Source organism: Scyliorhinus torazame, chromosome 19 (genome assembly GCF_047496885.1).
Source record: "Scyliorhinus torazame isolate Kashiwa2021f chromosome 19, sScyTor2.1, whole genome shotgun sequence".
Lineage (NCBI taxonomy): Eukaryota > Metazoa > Chordata > Chondrichthyes > Carcharhiniformes > Scyliorhinidae > Scyliorhinus > Scyliorhinus torazame.
This window is the reverse complement of record NC_092725.1, coordinates 19630751-19652023: the sequence shown is the minus strand read 5'-3', so window position 1 is coordinate 19652023 and position 21273 is coordinate 19630751. Positions and strand designations below refer to the sequence as shown.

General features: G+C 52.1%; 1 protein-coding gene across 3 annotated transcripts in view; it reads right to left on the bottom strand.

Annotated features, from left to right (window-relative positions):
- LOC140396037 (carbonic anhydrase 4-like) overlaps positions 1 to 21273 on the bottom strand; it is a 120294-nt gene that overhangs the window by 55418 nt on the left and 43603 nt on the right. For all 3 annotated transcript variants that reach the window (XM_072484102.1, XM_072484104.1, XM_072484103.1), the window contains one exon: positions 19009 to 19038. In XM_072484102.1, coding sequence (XP_072340203.1) covers positions 19009 to 19038 — 30 coding nt within the window. The remainder of the gene's footprint in view (positions 1 to 19008; positions 19039 to 21273) is intronic.

Below are 21273 nucleotides of genomic sequence, written 5' to 3'. Positions count from 1 at the left end.
AGAGGGGGAAAAGGACAGTGTACCTAACACGATGTGACACCTGGTCCCAGAGGGGGAAAGGACAGTGTATCTAACACAATGTGACACTGTACCAGAGGGGGAAAGGACAGTGTATCTAATACACTTTGACAATCTCCCAGAGGGGGAAAGGACAGTGTATCTTACACACTTTGACACCCAGTCCCAGAGGGGGAAAGGACAGTGTATCTAACACACTGTGACACTGTCCCAGAGGGGGAAAGGACAGTGTATCTAACACACTGTGACAGTGTCCCAGAGAGGGAAAGGACAGTGTATCTAACACACTGTGACACCCGGTGCCAGAGGGGGAAAGGACAGTGTATTTAACACACTTTGACACCAGTGCGAGAGGGGGAAAGGACAGTGTATCTAACACACTATGATACCCGGTCCCAGAGGGGGAACGGACAGTGTGTCTAACACACAGTGACACTGTCCCAGATGGGGAAAGGACAGTGTATCTAACACACTGTGACACCCAGTCCCAGAGGGGGAACGGACAGTGTGTCTAACACACTGTGACCACCCGGTCCCAGAGGGGGAAAGGACAGTGTATCTAACACACTGCGACACTGTACCAGAGAGGGAAAGGACAGTGTATCTAACACACTTTGACACCCGGTCCCAGAGGGGGAAAGGACAGTGTATCTAACACACTGTGACACTGTCCCAGAGGGGGTAAGGACAGTGTATCTAACACACTGTGACACCCGGTTCCAGAGGTGGAAAGGACAGTGTATCTAACACACTGTGACACCCTGTGTCAGAGGGGGAAAGGACAGTGTATCTAACACACTGTGACATGGTCCCAGAGGGGGAAAGGACAGTGTATCTAACACACTGTGACACCCGGTCCCAGAGGGGGAAAGGACAGTGTATCTAACACACTGTGACACTGTCCCAGAGGGGGAAAGGACAGTGTATCTAACACACTGTGACACCCAGTCCCAGAGTGGGAAACGACAGTGTATCTGACACACTGTGACTCCCGGTCCCAGAGAGGGAAAGGACAGTGTATCTAACACACTGTGACACCCGGTCCCAGAGGGGGAAAGGACAGTGTATCTAACACACTGTGACACCCGGTCCCAGAGGGGGAAAGGACAGAGTATCTAACACACTGTGACACCCGATCCCAGATGAGGAAAGGACAGTGCATCTAACACACTGTGTCACTGTCTCAGAGGGGGAAATGACAGTGTATCTAACACACTGTGACACCCGGTCCCAGAGGGGTAAAGGACAGTGTATCTAACACACTGTGACACCCGGTCCCAGAGGGGGAAAGGACAGTGTATCCATCACACAGTGACACTGTACCAGAGGGGAAAGGACAGTGTATCTAACACACTGTGACACCCGGTCCCAGAGGGGGAAAGGACAGTGTATCTGACACACTGTGACTCCCGGTCCCAGAGAGGGAAAGGACAGTGTATCTAACACACTGTGACACCCGGTCCCAGAGGGGGAAAGGACAGTGTATCCATCACACAGTGACACTGTACCAGAGGGGAAAGGACAGTGTATCTCACACACTGTGACACCCTGTCCCAGAGGTGGAAAGGACAGTGTGTCTAACACACTGTGACACCCGGTCCCAGAGGGGGAAAGGACAGTGTATCTAACACACTGTGACACCCAGTCCCAGAGGGGGAAAGGACAGTGTATCTAACACACTGTGACACTGTCCCAGAGGGGGAAAGGACAGTATATCTAACACAATTTGACACCCGGTCCCAGAGGTGGAAAGGACAGTGTATCTAACACACTGTGACACTGTCCCAGAGGGGGAAAGGACAGTGTATCTAACACACTGTGACAGTGTCCCAGAGAGGGAAAGGACAGTGTATCTAACACACTGTGACACCCGGTGCCAGAGGGGGAAAGGACAGTGTATTTAACACACTTTGACACCAGTGCGAGAGGGGGAAAGGACAGTGTATCTAACACACTATGACACCCGGTCCCAGAGGGGGAACGGACAGTGTGTCTAACACACAGTGACACTGTCCCAGATGGGGAAAGGACAGTGTGTAACTCACTGTGACACTGTCCCAGAGGGGGAAAGGACAGTGTATCTAACACACTGTGACACCCAGTCCCAGAGGGGGAACGGACAGTGTGTCTAACACACTGTGACCACCCGGTCCCAGAGGGGGAAAGGACAGTGTATCTAACACACTGCGACACTGTACCAGAGAGGGAAAGGACAGTGTATCTAACACACTTTGACACCCGGTCCCAGAGGGGGAAAGGACAGTGTATCTAACACACTGTGACACTGTCCCAGAGGGGGTAAGGACAGTGTATCTAACACACTGTGACACCCGGTTCCAGAGGTGGAAAGGACAGTGTATCTAACACACTGTGACACCCTGTGTCAGAGGAGGAAAGGACAGTGTATCTAACACACTGTGACACGGTCCCAGAGGGGGAAAGGACAGAGTATCTAACACACTGTGACACCCGGGCCCAGAGGGGGAAAGGACAGTGTATCTAACACACTGTGACACCCGGTCCCAGAGGGGGAAAGGACAGTGTATCTAACACACTGTGACACTGTCCCAGAGGGGGAAAGGACAGTGTATCTAACACACTGTGACACCCAGTCCCAGAGTGGGAAACGACAGTGTATCTGACACACTGTGACTCCCGGTCCCAGAGAGGGAAAGGACAGTGTATCTAACACACTGTGACACCCGGTCCCAGAGGGGGAAAGGACAGTGTATCTAACACACTGTGACACCCGGTCCCAGAGGGGGAAAGGACAGAGTATCTAACACACTGTGACACCCGATCCCAGATGAGGAAAGGACAGTGCATCTAACACACTGTGTCACTGTCTCAGAGGGGGAAATGACAGTGTATCTAACACACTGTGACACCCGGTCCCAGAGGGGTAAAGGACAGTGTATCTAACACACTGTGACACCCGGTCCCAGAGGGGGAAAGGACAGTGTATCCATCACACAGTGACACTGTACCAGAGGGGAAAGGACAGTGTATCTAACACACTGTGACACCCGGTCCCAGAGGGGGAAAGGACAGTGTATCTGACACACTGTGACTCCCGGTCCCAGAGAGGGAAAGGACAGTGTATCTAACACACTGTGACACCCGGTCCCAGAGGGGGAAAGGACAGTGTATCTAACACACTGTGACACCCGGTCCCAGAGGGGGAAAGGACAGTGTATCTAACACACTGTGACACCCGATCCCAGATGAGGAAAGGACAGTGTATCTAACACACTGTGTCACTGTCTCAGAGGGGGAAATGACAGTGTATCTAACACACTGTGACACCCGGTCCCAGAGGGGTAAAGGACAGTGTATCTAACACACTGTGACACCCGGTCCCAGAGGGGGAAAGGACAGTGTATCCATCACACAGTGACACTGTACCAGAGGGGAAAGGACAGTGTATCTAACACACTGTGACACCCGGTCCCAGAGGGGGAAAGGACAGTGTATCTAACACACTGTGACACCCTGTCCCAGAGGTGGAAAGGACAGTGTGTCTAACACACTGTGACACCCGGTCCCAGAGGGGGAAAGGACAGTGTATCTAACACACTGTGACACCCAGTCCCAGAGGGGGAAAGGACAGTGTATCTAACACACTGTGACACTGTCCCAGAGGGGGAAAGGACAGTGTATCTAACACAATGTGACACCCGGTCCCAGAGGTGGAAAGGACAGTGTATCTAACACACTGTAACACTGTCCCAGAGGGGGAAAGGACAGTGTATCTAACATACTGTGACACCCGGTCCCAGAGGGGGAAAGGACAGTGTATCTAACACACTGTGACACTGTCTCAGAGGGGGAAAGGACAGTTTATCTAACACACTGTGACACCCGGTCCCAGAGGGGGAAAGAACAGTGTATCTAACACACTGTGATACCCTGTCCCAGAGGGGGAATGGACAGTGTATCTAACACACTGTGACACCCGGTCCCAGAGGGGGAAAGGACAGTGTATCTAACACACTGTGACACCCGGTCCAGAGGGGGAAAGGACAGTGTATCTAAAACACTTTGACGCCCAATCCCAGAGGGGGAAGGACAGTGTATCTAACACACTGTGACACTGTCCCAGAGGGGGAAAGGACAGTGTATCTAACACATTGTGATACCCGGTCCCAGAGGGGGAAAGGGCAGTTTATCTAACACACAGTGACACTGTCCCAGAGGGGGAAAGGACAGTGTATCTAGCACACTGTGACACTGTCCCAGAGGAGGAAAGGACAGTGTGTCTAACACACTGTGACACTGTCCCAGAGGGGGAAAGGACAGTGTATCTAACACATTGTGACACCCAGTCCCAGAGGGGGAAAGGACAGTGTATCTAACACACTGTGACATCCGGTCCCAGAGGGGGAAAGGAAAGTGTATCTAACACACTGTGACACTGTCCCAGACAGGGAAAGGACAGTGTATCTAACACTCTGTGACACTGTCCCAGAGGGAGAAAGGACAGTGTATCTAACACATAGTGACACCCAGTCCCAGAGGGGGAAAGGACAGTGTATCGAACACACTATGACACAGTCCCAGAGGGGGAAAGGTCAGTGTATCTAACACACTGTGACACTGTCCCAGAGGGAGAAAGGACAGTGTATCTAACACATAGTGACACCCAGTCCCAGAGGGGGAAAGGACAGTGTATCTAACACACTGTGACACTGTCCCAGACAGGGAAAGGACAGTGTATCGAACACACTATGACACAATCCCAGAGGGGGAAAGGTCAGTGTATCTAACACACTGTGACACTGTCCCAGAGGGAGAAAGGACAGTGTATCTAACACACTGTGACACCCGGTCCCAGAGGGGGAAAGGACAGTGTACCTAACACACTGCGACACCCAGTCCCAGAGGGGGAAAGGACAGTGTATCTAACACACTGTGACACTGTCCCAGAGGGAGAAAGGACAGTGTATCTAACACACTGTAACACCCGGCCCCAGAGGGGGAATGGACAGTGTATCTAACACACTGTGACACTGTCCCAGAGGGGGAAAGGACAGTGTATCTAACACACTGTGATACTGTCCCAGAGGGGGAAAGGACAGTGTATCTAACACACTGACACCCCGTCCCAGAGGGGGAAAGGTCAGTGTATCTAACACACTGTGACACCAGGTCCCAGAGGGGGAAAGGACACTGTATCTAACACACTGTGACACTGTCCCAGAGGGGGAAAGGACAGTCTATCTAACACACTGGGACACTGAACCCAGAGGGGAAAAGGACAGTGTATCTAATACACTATGAAACCCAGTCCCAGAGGGGGAAAGGACAGTGCATATAACACACTGTGACACCCGGTCCAAGAACGGGAATGGACAGTGTATCTAACACACTGTGACACCCGGTCCCATAGGGGGAAAGGACAGTGCATCTAATACACTGTGACACCCGGTCCCATAGGGGGAAAGGACAGTGCATCTAACACACTGTGACACCCAGTCCCAGAGGGGTAAAGGACAGTGTATCTAACACACTGTGACACTGTCCCAGAGGGGGAAAGGACAGTTTATCTAACACACTGTGACACCAGATCCCAGTGGGGGAAAGGACACTGTATCTCACACACTGTGACACAGTCCCAGAGGGGGAAAGGACTGTGTATCTAACACACTGTGACACCCGGTCCCAGAGGGGGAAAGGACAGTGTATCTAACACACTGTGACACTGTACCAGAGGGGGAAAGGACAGTGTATCTAATACACTTTGACAATCTCCCAGAGGGGGAAAGGACAGTGTATCTTACACACTTTGACACCCAGTCCCAGAGGGGGAAAGGACAGTGTATCTAACACACTGTGACACTGTCCCAGAGGGGGAAAGGACAGTGTATCTAACACACTGTGACAGTGTCCCAGAGAGGGAAAGGACAGTGTATCTAACACACTGTGACACCCGGTGCCAGAGGGGGAAAGGACAGTGTATTTAACACACTGTGACACTGTCCCAGAGGGGGAAAGGACAGTGTATCTAACACACTGTGACACTGTCCCTGACGGGGAAAGGACAGTGTATCTAACACACTGTGACACCCGGTCACAGAGGGGGAAAGGACAGTGTATATAACACTCTGTGACACTGTCCCAGAGGGTAACGGACAGTGTATCTAACACACTGTGACACACGGGCCCAGAGGGGGATAGGACAGTGTATCGAACAGACTGTGGCACCCGGTCCCAGAGGGGGAAAAGGACAGTGTACCGAACACGATGTGACACCTGGTCCCAGAGGGGGAAAGGACAGTGTATCTAACACAATGTGACACTGTACCAGAGGGGGAAAGGACAGTGTATCTAATACACTTTGACAATCTCCCAGAGGGGGAAAGGACAGTGTATCTTACACACTTTGACACCCAGTCCCAGAGGGGGAAAGGACAGTGTATCTAACACACTGTGACACTGTCCCAGAGGGGGAAAGGACAGTGTATCTAACACACTGTGACAGTGTCCCAGAGAGGGAAAGGACAGTATATCTAACACACTGTGACACCCGGTGCCAGAGGGGGAAAGGACAGTGTATTTAACACACTTTGACACCAGTGCGAGAGGGGGAAAGGACAGTGTATCTAACACACTATGACACCCGGTCCCAGAGGGGGAACGGACAGTGTGTCTAACACACAGTGACACTGTCCCAGATGGGGAAAGGACAGTGTGTAACTCACTGTGACACTGTCCCAGAGGGGGAAAGGACAGTGTATCTAACACACTGTGACACTCAGTCCCAGAGGGGGAACGGACAGTGTGTCTAACACACTGTGACCACCCGGTCCCAGAGGGGGAAAGGACAGTGTATCTAACACACTGCGACACTGTACCAGAGAGGGAAAGGACAGTGTATCTAACACACTTTGACACCCGGTCCCAGAGGGGGAAAGGACAGTGTATCTAACACACTGTGACACTGTCCCAGAGGGGGTAAGGACAGTGTATCTAACACACTGTGACACCCGGTTCCAGAGGTGGAAAGGACAGTGTATCTAACACACTGTGACACCCGGTCCCAGAGGGGTAAAGGACAGTGTATCTAACACACTGTGACACCCGGTCCCAGAGGGGGAAAGGACAGTGTATCCATCACACAGTGACACTGTACCAGAGGGGAAAGGACAGTGTATCTAACACACTGTGACACCCGGTCCCAGAGGGGGAAAGGACAGTGTATCTGACACACTGTGACTCCCGGTCCCAGAGAGGGAAAGGACAGTGTATCTAACACACTGTGACACCCGGTCCCAGAGGGGGAAAGGACAGTGTATCTAACACACTGTGACACCCGGTCCCAGAGGGGGAAAGGACAGTGTATCTAACACACTGTGACACCCGATCCCAGATGAGGAAAGGACAGTGTATCTAACACACTGCGTCACTGTCTCAGAGGGGGAAATGACAGTGTATCTAACACACTGTGACACCCGGTCCCAGAGGGGTAAAGGACAGTGTATCTAACACACTGTGACACCCGGTCCCAGAGGGGGAAAGGACAGTGTATCCATCACACAGTGACACTGTACCAGAGGGGAAAGGACAGTGTATCTAACACACTGTGACACCCGGTCCCAGAGGGGGAAAGGACAGTGTATCTAACACACTGTGACACCCTGTCCCAGAGGTGGAAAGGACAGTGTGTCTAACACACTGTGACACCCGGTCCCAGAGGGGGAAAGGACAGTGTATCTAACAGACTGTAAAACCAGTCCCAGAGGGGGAAAGGACAGTGTATCTAACACACTGTGACACTGTCCCAGAGGGGGAAAGGACAGTGTATCTAACACAATGTGACACCCGGTCCCAGAGGTGGAAAGGACAGTGTATCTAACACACTGTAACACTGTCCCAGAGGGGGAAAGGACAGTGTATCTAACATACTGTGACACCCGGTCCCAGAGGGGGAAAGGACAGTGTATCTAACACACTGTGACACTGTCTCAGAGGGGGAAAGGACAGTTTATCTAACACACTGTGACACCCGGTCCCAGAGGGGGAAAGAACAGTGTATCTAACACACTGTGATACCCTGTCCCAGAGGGGGAATGGACAGTGTATCTAACACACTGTGACACCCGGTCCCAGAGAGGGAAAGGACAGTGTATCTAACACACTGTGACACCCGGTCCAGAGGGGGAAAGGACAGTGTATCTAAAACACTTTGACGCCCAATCCCAGAGGGGGAAGGACAGTGTATCTAACACACTGTGACACTGTCCCAGAGGGGGAAAGGACAGTGTATCTAACACATTGTGATACCCGGTCCCAGAGGGGGAAAGGGCAGTTTATCTAACACACAGTGACACTGTCCCAGAGGGGGAAAGGACAGTGTATCTAGCACACTGTGACACTGTCCCAGAGGAGGAAAGGACAGTGTGTCTAACACACTGTGACACTGTCCCAGAGGGGGAAAGGACAGTGTATCTAACACATTGTGACACCCAGTCCCAGAGGGGGAAAGGACAGTGTATCTAACACACTGTGACATCCGGTCCCAGAGGGGGAAAGGAAAGTGTATCTAACACACTGTGACACTGTCCCAGACAGGGAAAGGACAGTGTATCTAACACTCTGTGACACTGTCCCAGAGGGAGAAAGGACAGTGTATCTAACACATAGTGACACCCAGTCCCAGAGGGGGAAAGGACAGTGTATCGAACACACTATGACACAGTCCCAGAGGGGGAAAGGTCAGTGTATCTAACACACTGTGACACTGTCCCAGAGGGAGAAAGGACAGTGTATCTAACACATAGTGACACCCAGTCCCAGAGGGGGAAAGGACAGTGTATCTAACACACTGTGACACTGTCCCAGACAGGGAAAGGACAGTGTATCGAACACACTATGACACAATCCCAGAGGGGGAAAGGTCAGTGTATCTAACACACTGTGACACTGTCCCAGAGGGAGAAAGGACAGTGTATCTAACACACTGTGACACCCGGTCCCAGAGGGGGAAAGGACAGTGTACCTAACACACTGCGACACCCAGTCCCAGAGGGGGAAAGGACAGTGTATCTAACACACTGTGACACTGTCCCAGAGGGAGAAAGGACAGTGTATCTAACACACTGTAACACCCGGCCCCAGAGGGGGAATGGACAGTGTATCTAACACACTGTGACACTGTCCCAGAGGGGGAAAGGACAGTGTATCTAACACACTGTGATACTGTCCCAGAGGGGGAAAGGACAGTGTATCTAACACACTGACACCCCGTCCCAGAGGGGGAAAGGTCAGTGTATCTAACACACTGTGACACCAGGTCCCAGAGGGGGAAAGGACACTGTATCTAACACACTGTGACACTGTCCCAGAGGGGGAAAGGACAGTCTATCTAACACACTGGGACACTGAACCCAGAGGGGAAAAGGACAGTGTATCTAATACACTATGAAACCCAGTCCCAGAGGGGGAAAGGACAGTGCATATAACACACTGTGACACCCGGTCCAAGAACGGGAATGGACAGTGTATCTAACACACTGTGACACCCGGTCCCATAGGGGGAAAGGACAGTGCATCTAATACACTGTGACACCCGGTCCCATAGGGGGAAAGGACAGTGCATCTAACACACTGTGACACCCAGTCCCAGAGGGGTAAAGGACAGTGTATCTAACACACTGTGACACTGTCCCAGAGGGGGAAAGGACAGTTTATCTAACACACTGTGACACCAGATCCCAGTGGGGGAAAGGACACTGTATCTCACACACTGTGACACAGTCCCAGAGGGGGAAAGGACTGTGTATCTAACACACTGTGACACCCGGTCCCAGAGGGGGAAAGGACAGTGTATCTAACACACTGTGACACTGTACCAGAGGGGGAAAGGACAGTGTATCTAATACACTTTGACAATCTCCCAGAGGGGGAAAGGACAGTGTATCTTACACACTTTGACACCCAGTCCCAGAGGGGGAAAGGACAGTGTATCTAACACACTGTGACACTGTCCCAGAGGGGGAAAGGACAGTGTATCTAACACACTGTGACAGTGTCCCAGAGAGGGAAAGGACAGTGTATCTAACACACTGTGACACCCGGTGCCAGAGGGGGAAAGGACAGTGTATTTAACACACTGTGACACTGTCCCAGAGGGGGAAAGGACAGTGTATCTAACACACTGTGACACTGTCCCTGACGGGGAAAGGACAGTGTATCTAACACACTGTGACACCCGGTCACAGAGGGGGAAAGGACAGTGTATATAACACTCTGTGACACTGTCCCAGAGGGTAACGGACAGTGTATCTAACACACTGTGACACACGGGCCCAGAGGGGGATAGGACAGTGTATCGAACAGACTGTGGCACCCGGTCCCAGAGGGGGAAAAGGACAGTGTACCGAACACGATGTGACACCTGGTCCCAGAGGGGGAAAGGACAGTGTATCTAACACAATGTGACACTGTACCAGAGGGGGAAAGGACAGAGTATCTAATACACTTTGACAATCTCCCAGAGGGGGAAAGGACAGTGTATCTTACACACTTTGACACCCAGTCCCAGAGGGGGAAAGGACAGTGTATCTAACACACTGTGACACTGTCCCAGAGGGGGAAAGGACAGTGTATCTAACACACTGTGACAGTGTCCCAGAGAGGGAAAGGACAGTATATCTAACACACTGTGACACCCGGTGCCAGAGGGGGAAAGGACAGTGTATTTAACACACTTTGACACCAGTGCGAGAGGGGGAAAGGACAGTGTATCTAACACACTATGACACCCGGTCCCAGAGGGGGAACGGACAGTGTGTCTAACACACAGTGACACTGTCCCAGATGGGGAAAGGACAGTGTGTAACTCACTGTGACACTGTCCCAGAGGGGGAAAGGACAGTGTATCTAACACACTGTGACACCCAGTCCCAGAGGGGGAACGGACAGTGTGTCTAACACACTGTGACCACCCGGTCCCAGAGGGGGAAAGGACAGTGTATCTAACACACTGCGACACTGTACCAGAGAGGGAAAGGACAGTGTATCTAACACACTTTGACACCCGGTCCCAGAGGGGGAAAGGACAGTGTATCTAACACACTGTGACACTGTCCCAGAGGGGGTAAGGACAGTGTATCTAACACACTGTGACACCCGGTTCCAGAGGTGGAAAGGACAGTGTATCTAACACACTGTGACACCCTGTGTCAGAGGGGGAAAGGACAGTGTATCTAACACACTGTGACACGGTCCCAGAGGGGGAAAGGACAGAGTATCTAACACACTGTGACACCCGGGCCCAGAGGGGGAAAGGACAGTGTATCTAACACACTGTGACACCCGGTCCCAGAGGGGGAAAGGACAGTGTATCTAACACACTGTGACACTGTCCCAGAGGGGGAAAGGACAGTGTATCTAACACACTGTGACACCCAGTCCCAGAGTGGGAAACGACAGTGTATCTGACACACTGTGACTCCCGGTCCCAGAGAGGGAAAGGACAGTGTATCTAACACACTGTGACACCCGGTCCCAGAGGGGGAAAGGACAGTGTATCTAACACACTGTGACACCCGGTCCCAGAGGGGGAAAGGACAGAGTATCTAACACACTGTGACACCCGATCCCAGATGAGGAAAGGACAGTGCATCTAACACACTGTGTCACTGTCTCAGAGGGGGAAATGACAGTGTATCTAACACACTGTGACACCCGGTCCCAGAGGGGTAAAGGACAGTGTATCTAACACACTGTGACACCCGGTCCCAGAGGGGGAAAGGACAGTGTATCCATCACACAGTGACACTGTACCAGAGGGGAAAGGACAGTGTATCTAACACACTGTGACACCCGGTCCCAGAGGGGGAAAGGACAGTGTATCTGACACACTGTGACTCCCGGTCCCAGAGAGGGAAAGGACAGTGTATCTAACACACTGTGACACCCGGTCCCAGAGGGGGAAAGGACAGTGTATCTAACACACTGTGACACCCGGTCCCAGAGGGGGAAAGGACAGTGTATCTAACACACTGTGACACCCGATCCCAGATGAGGAAAGGACAGTGTATCTAACACACTGTGTCACTGTCTCAGAGGGGGAAATGACAGTGTATCTAACACACTGTGACACCCGGTCCCAGAGGGGTAAAGGACAGTGTATCTAACACACTGTGACACCCGGTCCCAGAGGGGGAAAGGACAGTGTATCCATCACACAGTGACACTGTACCAGAGGGGAAAGGACAGTGTATCTAACACACTGTGACACCCGGTCCCAGAGGGGGAAAGGACAGTGTATCTAACACACTGTGACACCCTGTCCCAGAGGTGGAAAGGACAGTGTGTCTAACACACTGTGACACCCGGTCCCAGATGAGGAAAGGACAGTGTATCTAACACACTGTGTCACTGTCTCAGAGGGGGAAATGACAGTGTATCTAACACACTGTGACACTGTCCCAGAGGGGGAAAGGACAGTGTATCTACCACACTGTGACACTGTCCCAGGGGGGAACAGACAGTGTATCTAACACACTGTGACACCCGGTCCCAGAGGGGGAAAGAACAGTGTATCTAACACACTGTGACACCAGTGCGAGAGGGGGAAAGGACAGTGTATCTAACACACTGTGACACCAGTGCGAGAGGGGGAAAGGACAGTGTATCTAACACACTGTGACCCCAAGTCCCAGAGGGGGAAAGGACAGTGTATCTAACACACTGTGACACCCGGTCCCAAATGAGGAAAGGACAGTGTATCTAACACACTGTGACACTGTCCCAGAGGGGGAAAGGACAGTGTATCTAACATACTGTGACACCCGGTCCCAGATGAGGAAAGGACAGTGTATCTAACACACTATGACACCTGGTCCCAGAGGGAAAGGACAGTGTATCTAACACACTGTGACACTGTCCCAGAGGGGGAAAGGACAGTGTATCTAACACACTGTTAGACCCGGTCCCAGAGGGGGAAAGGACAGTGTATCTAACATACTGTGACACCCGGTCCCAGATGAGGAAAGGACAGTGTATCTAACACACTATGACACCTGGTCCCAGAGGGAAAGGACAGTGTATCTAACACACTGTGACACTGTCCCAGAGGGGGAAAGGACAGTGTATCTAACACACTGTTAGACCCGGTCCCAGAGGGGGAAAGGACAGTGTATTTAACACACTGAGGCACTGTCTCAGAGGGGAAAACGACAGTGTATCTAAAACACTGTGGCACTGTCTCAGAGGGGGAAATGACAGTGTATCTAACTCACTGTGACACCCAATCCCAGAGGGGGAAAGGACAGTGTATTTAACACACTGTGGCACTGTCTCAGAGGGGAAAACGACAGTGTATCTAAAACACTGTGGCACTGTCTCAGAGGGGGAAAGGACAGTGTATCTAACACACTGTGACACTGTCCCCGAGGGGGAAAGGACAGTGTATCTAACACACTGTGACACCCGGTCCCAGAGGGGGAAAGGACAGTGTATCTAACTCACTGTGACACCCGGTCCCAGAGGGGGAAAGGACAGTGTAGCTAACACACTGTGACACCCTGTCCCAGAGAGGGAAAGGACAGTGTATCTAACACACTGCGACACCCGCTCCCAGAGGGGGAAAGGACAGTGTATCTAACACACTGTGACACCCGGTCCCAGAGGGGGAAAGGACAGTGTATCTAACACACTGCGACACCCGCTCCCAGAGGGGGAAAGGACAATGCATTTAACACACTGCGACACCCGCTCCCAGAGGGGGAAAGGACAGTGTATCTAACACACTATGACACTGTCCCAGATGGGTAAAGGACAGTGTATCTAACACACTGTGACACTGTCCCAGAGAGGGAAAGGACAGTGTATCTAACACACTGTGACACCCGGTGCCAGAGGGGGAAAGGACAGTGTATTTAACACACTTTGACACCAGTGCGAGAGGGGGAAACGACAGTGTATCTAACACACTATGACACCCGGTCCCAGAGGGGGAACGGACAGTGTGTCTAACACACAGTGACACTGTCCCAGATGGGGAAAGGACAGTGTGTAACTCACTGTGACACTGTCCCAGAGGGGGAAAGGACAGTGTATCTAACACACTGTGACACCCAGTCCCAGAGGGGGAACGGACAGTGTGTCTAACACACTGTGACCACCCGGTCCCAGAGGGGGAAAGGACAGTGTATCTAACACACTGCGACACTGTACCAGAGAGGGAAAGGACAGTGTATCTAACACACTTTGACACCCGGTCCCAGAGGGGGAAAGGACAGTGTATCTAACACACTGTGACACTGTCCCAGAGGGGGTAAGGACAGTGTATCTAACACACTGTGACACCCGGTTCCAGAGGTGGAAAGGACAGTGTATCTAACACACTGTGACACCCTGTGTCAGAGGGGGAAAGGACAGTGTATCTAACACACTGTGACACGGTCCCAGAGGGGGAAAGGACAGAGTATCTAACACACTGTGACACCCGGGCCCAGAGGGGGAAAGGACAGTGTATCTAACACACTGTGACACCCGGTCCCAGAGGGGGAAAGGACAGTGTATCTAACACACTGTGACACTGTCCCAGAGGGGGAAAGGACAGTGTATCTAACACACTGTGACACCCAGTCCCAGAGTGGGAAACGACAGTGTATCTGACACACTGTGACTCCCGGTCCCAGAGAGGGAAAGGACAGTGTATCTAACACACTGTGACACCCGGTCCCAGAGGGGGAAAGGACAGTGTATCTAACACACTGTGACACCCGGTCCCAGAGGGGGAAAGGACAGAGTATCTAACACACTGTGACACCCGATCCCAGATGAGGAAAGGACAGTGCATCTAACACACTGTGTCACTGTCTCAGAGGGGGAAATGACAGTGTATCTAACACACTGTGACACCCGGTCCCAGAGGGGTAAAGGACAGTGTATCTAACACACTGTGACACCCGGTCCCAGAGGGGGAAAGGACAGTGTATCCATCACACAGTGACACTGTACCAGAGGGGAAAGGACAGTGTATCTAACACACTGTGACACCCGGTCCCAGAGGGGGAAAGGACAGTTTATCTGACACACTGTGACTCCCGGTCCCAGAGAGGGAAAGGACAGTGTATCTAACACACTGTGACACCCGGTCCCAGAGGGGGAAAGGACAGTGTATCTAACACACTGTGACACCCGGTCCCAGAGGGGGAAAGGACAGTGTATCTAACACACTGTGACACCCGATCCCAGATGAGGAAAGGACAGTGTATCTAACACACTGTGTCACTGTCTCAGAGGGGGAAATGACAGTGTATCTAACACACTGTGACACCCGGTCCCAGAGGGGTAAAGGACAGTGTATCTAACACACTGTGACACCCGGTCCCAGAGGGGGAAAGGACAGTGTATCCATCACACAGTGACACTGTACCAGAGGGGAAAGGACAGTGTATCTAACACACTGTGACACCCGGTCCCAGAGGGGGAAAGGACAGTGTATCTAACACACTGTGACACCCTGTCCCAGAGGTGGAAAGGACAGTGTGTCTAACACACTGTGACACCCGGTCCCAGATGAGGAAAGGACAGTGTATCTAACACACTGTGTCACTGTCTCAGAGGGGGAAATGACAGTGTATCTAACACACTGTGACACTGTCCCAGAGGGGGAAAGGACAGTGTATCTAACACACTGTGACACTGTCCCAGGGGGGAACAGACAGTGTATCTAACACACTGTGACACCCGGTCCCAGAGGGGGAAAGAACAGTGTATCTAACACACTGTGACACCAGTGCGAGAGGGGGAAAGGACAGTGTATCTAACACACTGTGACACCAGTGCGAGAGGGGGAAAGGACAGTGTATCTAACACACTGTGACCCCAAGTCCCAGAGGGGGAAAGGACAGTGTATCTAACACACTGTGACACCCGGTCCCAAATGAGGAAAGGACAGTGTATCTAACACACTGTGACACTGTCCCAGAGGGGGAAAGGACAGTGTATCTAACATACTGTGACACCCGGTCCCAGATGAGGAAAGGACAGTGTATCTAACACACTATGACACCTGGTCCCAGAGGGAAAGGACAGTGTATCTAACATACTGTGACACTGTCCCAGAGGGGGAAAGGACAGTGTATCTAACACACTGTTAGACCCGGTCCCAGAGGGGGAAAGGACAGTGTATCTAACATACTGTGACACCCGGTCCCAGATGAGGAAAGGACAGTGTATCTAACACACTATGACACCTGGTCCCAGAGGGAAAGGACAGTGTATCTAACACACTGTGACACTGTCCCAGAGGGGGAAAGGACAGTGTATCTAACACACTGTTAGACCCGGTCCCAGAGGGGGAAAGGACAGTGTATTTAACACACTGAGGCACTGTCTCAGAGGGGAAAACGACAGTGTATCTAAAACACTGTGGCACTGTCTCAGAGGGGGAAATGACAGTGTATCTAACTCACTGTGACACCCAATCCCAGAGGGGGAAAGGACAGTGTATTTAACACACTGTGGCACTGTCTCAGAGGGGAAAACGACAGTGTATCTAAAACACTGTGGCACTGTCTCAGAGGGGGAAAGGACAGTGTATCTAACACACTGTGACACTGTCCCCGAGGGGGAAAGGACAGTGTATCTAACACACTGTGACACCCGGTCCCAGAGGGGGAAAGGACAGTGTATCTAATTCACTGTGACACCCGGTCCCAGAGGGGGAAAGGACAGTGTAGCTAACACACTGTGACACCCTGTCCCAGAGAGGGAAAGGACAGTGTATCTAACACACTGCGACACCCGCTCCCAGAGGGGGAAAGGACAGTGTATCTAACACACTGTGACACCCGGTCCCAGAGGGGGAAAGGACAGTGTATCTAACACACTGCGACACCCGCTCCCAGAGGGGGAAAGGACAATGCATTTAACACACTGCGACACCCGCTCCCAGAGGGGGAAAGGACAGTGTATCTAACACACTGTGACACTGTCCCAGATGGGTAAAGGACAGTGTATCTAACACACTGTGACACTGTCCCAGAGGGGGAAAGGACAGTGTATCTAACATACTCTGACACCCGGTCCCAGATGAGGAAAGGACAGTGTATCTAACACACTGTGACACCCGGTCCCAGAGGGGGAAAGGACAGTGTATCTAACTCACTGTGACACCCGGTCCCAGAGGGGGAAAGGACAGTGTATCTAACACACTGTGACACCCTGTCCCAGAGAGGGAAAGGACAGTGTATCTAACACACTGCGACACCCGCTCCCAGAGGGGGAAAGGACAGTGTATCTAACAGACTGTGACACCCGGTCCCAGAGGTGGAAAGGACAGTGTATCTAACACACTGCGACACCCGCTCCCAGAGGGGGAAAGGACAGTGCATCTAACACACTGTGACACTGTCCCAGATGGGTAAAGGACAGTGTATCTAACACACTGCGACACTGTCCCAGAGAGGGAAAGGACAGTGTATCTAACACACTGTTAGACCCGGTCCCAGAGGGGGAAAGGACAGTGTATTTAACACACTGTGGCACTGTCTCAGAGGGGGAAATGACAGTGTATCTAACACACTGTGACACTGTCCCAGAGGGGGAAAGGACAGTGTATCTAACACACTGTTAGACCCGGTCCCAGACGGGGAAAGGACAGTGTATGTAACACACTGTGGCACTGTCTCAGAGGGGGAAAAGACAGTGTATCTAACACACTGTGACACTGTCCAGAGGGGGAAAGGACAGTGTATCTAACACACTGTGACACTGTCCAGAGGGGGAAAGGACAGTGTATCTAACACACTTTGACACCCGGTCCCATAGTGAGAAAGCATAGTGCATCTAACACACTGTCACACCCGATCCCAGAGAGGGAAAGGACAGTGTATGTAACACACTGTGGCACTGTCTCAGAGGGGGAAAAGACAGTGTATCTAACACACTGTGACACTGTCCAGAGGGGGAAAGGACAGTGTATCTAACACACTGTGACACTGTCCAGAGGGGGAAAGGACAGTATATCTAACACACTGTGACACTGTCCCAGAGGGGGAAATGACAATGTATCTAACACACTGTGACACCCGGTCCCAGAGGAGGAAAGGACAGTGTATCTAACTCACTGTGACACCCGGTCCCAGAGGGGGAAAGGACAGTGTATCTAACACACTGTGACACCCAGTCCCAGAGGGGGAAAGGACAGTGTATCTAACACACTGTGACACCCAGTCCCAGAGAGGGAAAGGGCAGTGTATCTAACACACTGTGACATTGTCCCAGAGGGGGAATGGACAGTGTATCTAACACACTGTGACATCCGGTTCCAGAGGGGGCAAGGACAGTGTATCTAGCACACTGTGACACCCGGTCCCAGAGGGGGAAGGGACAGTGTATTTAACACACTGTGACACTGTCCCAGAGGGGGAAAGGACAGAGTATCTAACACACTGTGACACCCGGTCCCAGAGGGGAAAAGGACAGTGTATCTAACTCACTGTGACACCCGGTCCCAGAGGGGGAAAGGACAGTGTATCTAACACACTGTGACACTGTCCCAGAGGGGGAAAGGACAGTGTATCTAAATCACTGTGACACCCGGTCCCAGAGGGGGAAAGGACAGTGTATCTAACACACTGTGACACCCGGTCCCAGAGGGGGAAAGGACAGTGTATCTAACACACTGTGACACTGTCCCAGAGGGGGAAAGGACAGTGTATCTAACACACTGTGACACTGTCCCAGAGAGGGAAAGGACAATGTATCTAACACACTGTGACACCCTGTCCCAGAGGGGGAAAGGACAGTGTATCTAACACAATGTGACACACGGTCCCAGAGGGGGAAAGGACAGTGTATCTAACACACTTTGACACCTGGTCCCAGAGGGGGAAAGGACTGTGTATCTAACACACTGTGACACCTGGTCCCAGAGGGGGAAAGGACAGTGTATCTAACGCAATGTGACACACAAGACAGTGTATGAGATCAATATATATTTTTGCAATCGGATGACGTCTGTCTTACCGCATGTCGCCTTGTAGTAACAGAAGTTTCCTGTAATGAAAGATCAAAACAAAAAAATTATTCACGTTGTGAAGGAACAGGACTCACTGTATAAAAGAGATATGGACAGCTGGAAGAGTGGGATAAAGAGAGGGGGGAGATTGTGGATAGGAGGATAGAGACAGGGAGAGACGGGATGGGAGAAAGAGTGAGGGAGAGACTGAGGATGGAGGGATAGAGAGAGGGAGAGACTGGGGTAGAGCGAGGGATAGAGAGAGGGAGAGAGAGAGGGGAGAGACTGGGGCAGAGAGGGATAGAGAGAGGGAGAGACTGGGGATGGCAGGATAGAGAGAGGGAGAGACTGGGGGAGAGAGATGGATAGAGAGAATGACAGAGAGAGGGAGAGAGAGGGGAGAGAGAGAGGGCAGAGACTGGGGATGGAGGTATAGAGCGAGGGGAGAGAGGAGATAGAGAGAGAGAGAGAGGCTGGAGGAGAGAGAGGAGAGACTGGGAGAGAGAGATAGAGAGAGATAGAGAGAGGGTTAGAGAGAGGGATAGAGAGAGGGATAGAGAGAGAGAGAGAGAGAGAGGGATAGAGAGAGAGGAATAGAGAGAGGGGAGAGACTGGGGACAGAGGGATGAAGAGAGCGGAGAGACTGTGAGAGAGAGATAGAGAGAGGGATAGAGAGAGGGGTCGAAAGAGGGGCGAGACTGGGGAGGGAGGTATAGAGAGGGGATAGAGAGCGGGATAGAGAGAGAGAGAGACTGGGAGAGAGATATAGAGAGAGGGATAGAGAGATGGATAGAGAGAGATAGAGAGACTGGGAGAGAGAGATAGAGAGAGGGATAGAGAGAGAGAGAGAGAGACTGGGAGAGAGATAGAGAGAGGGATAGAGAGGGGGATAGAGAGAGAGAGAGACTGGCGGAGAGAGGGGAGAGACTGGAAGAGAGAGATAGAGAGAGGGATAAAGAGGGGGATAGAGAGAGAGAGACTGGTGGAGAGAGGGGAGGGATAGGGAGAGGGGTAGAGAGAGGGATAGAGAGAAGGGAGAGACTGGGGTGGGAGGGCAGGAGAGATAGAGACTGTGAGATAGGGAGAGGGTTAGAGAGAGGGGATTAATTAGGAGAGAGAGGGATAGAAAGAGGGGAGAGAGAGAGGGGGAGAGAGGGATAGAGAGAGGGGAGGGAGAGAAAGAGGGAGAGAGAGGGAGGATTAACTGGGAGAATGAGGGGTTGAGAGGGGGAAGGAGAGAGGGAAGGAGATAGGGCTGGAGAGAGGGAATGAGAGAAGGGAGAGAGAGATAGAAAGAGAGAGAGAGAGGGATAGAGAGAGGGGAGAGAGGGATAGAGAGAGAGAGAGAGAGGGATAGATAGAGAGAGGTAGAGAGAGAGGGAGCGAGAGACTGGGGAGAGAGAGGGATAGAGAGAGGGATAGAGAGAGAGGGATAGAGAGAGGGGAGAGAGAGGGATAGAGAGAGGGAGAGAGAGAGCGATAGAGAGAGGGGAGAGAGGGAGAAAGAGAGAGAGGGAGAGAGAGAGCGGAGAGACTGGGGGTGAGAGGGATAGAGAGACTGTGAGAGAGAGAGAGACGGGGAGAGAGGGGAGGGACTGTGGAGAGAGGGATAGAGAGACGGGGAGAGAGGGGAGAGACTGTGGAGAGAGGGATAGAGAGCAGAGAGATTGAGGATAGAGGGATAGAGAGAAGGATAGGGAGAGGGATAGAGAGAGGGCAGAGAGTGAGGGAGTTTGGGATGGAGACATAGAGAGACTGTGAGAGAGAGAGAGAGAGAGAGACGGGGAGGGAGGAGAGAGACTGTGGATAGAGGGATAGAGAGAGGGATAGGGAGAGGGATAGAGAGAGGGGAGAGAGTGAGGGAGAGACTGGCGGAGAGAGGGGAGAGACTGGGAGAGAGAGATAGAGAGAGGGATAAAGAGGGGGATAGAGAGAGAGAGACTGGTGGAGAGAGGGGAGGGATAGGGAGAGGGGTAGAGAGAGGGATAGAGAGAAGGGAGAGTCTGGGGTGGGAGGGCAGGAGAGATAGAGTCTGTGAGATAGGGAGAGGGTTAGAGAGAGGGGATTAATTAGGAGAGAGAGGGATAGAAAGAGGGGAGAGAGAGAGGGGGAGAGAGGGATAGAGAGAGGGGAGGGAGAGAAAGAGGGAGAGAGAGGGAGGATTAACTGGGAGAATGAGGGGTTGAGAGGGGGAAGGAGAGAGGGAAGGAGATAGGGCTGGAGAGAGGGAATGAGAGAAGGGAGAGAGAGATAGAAAGAGAGAGAGAGAGGGA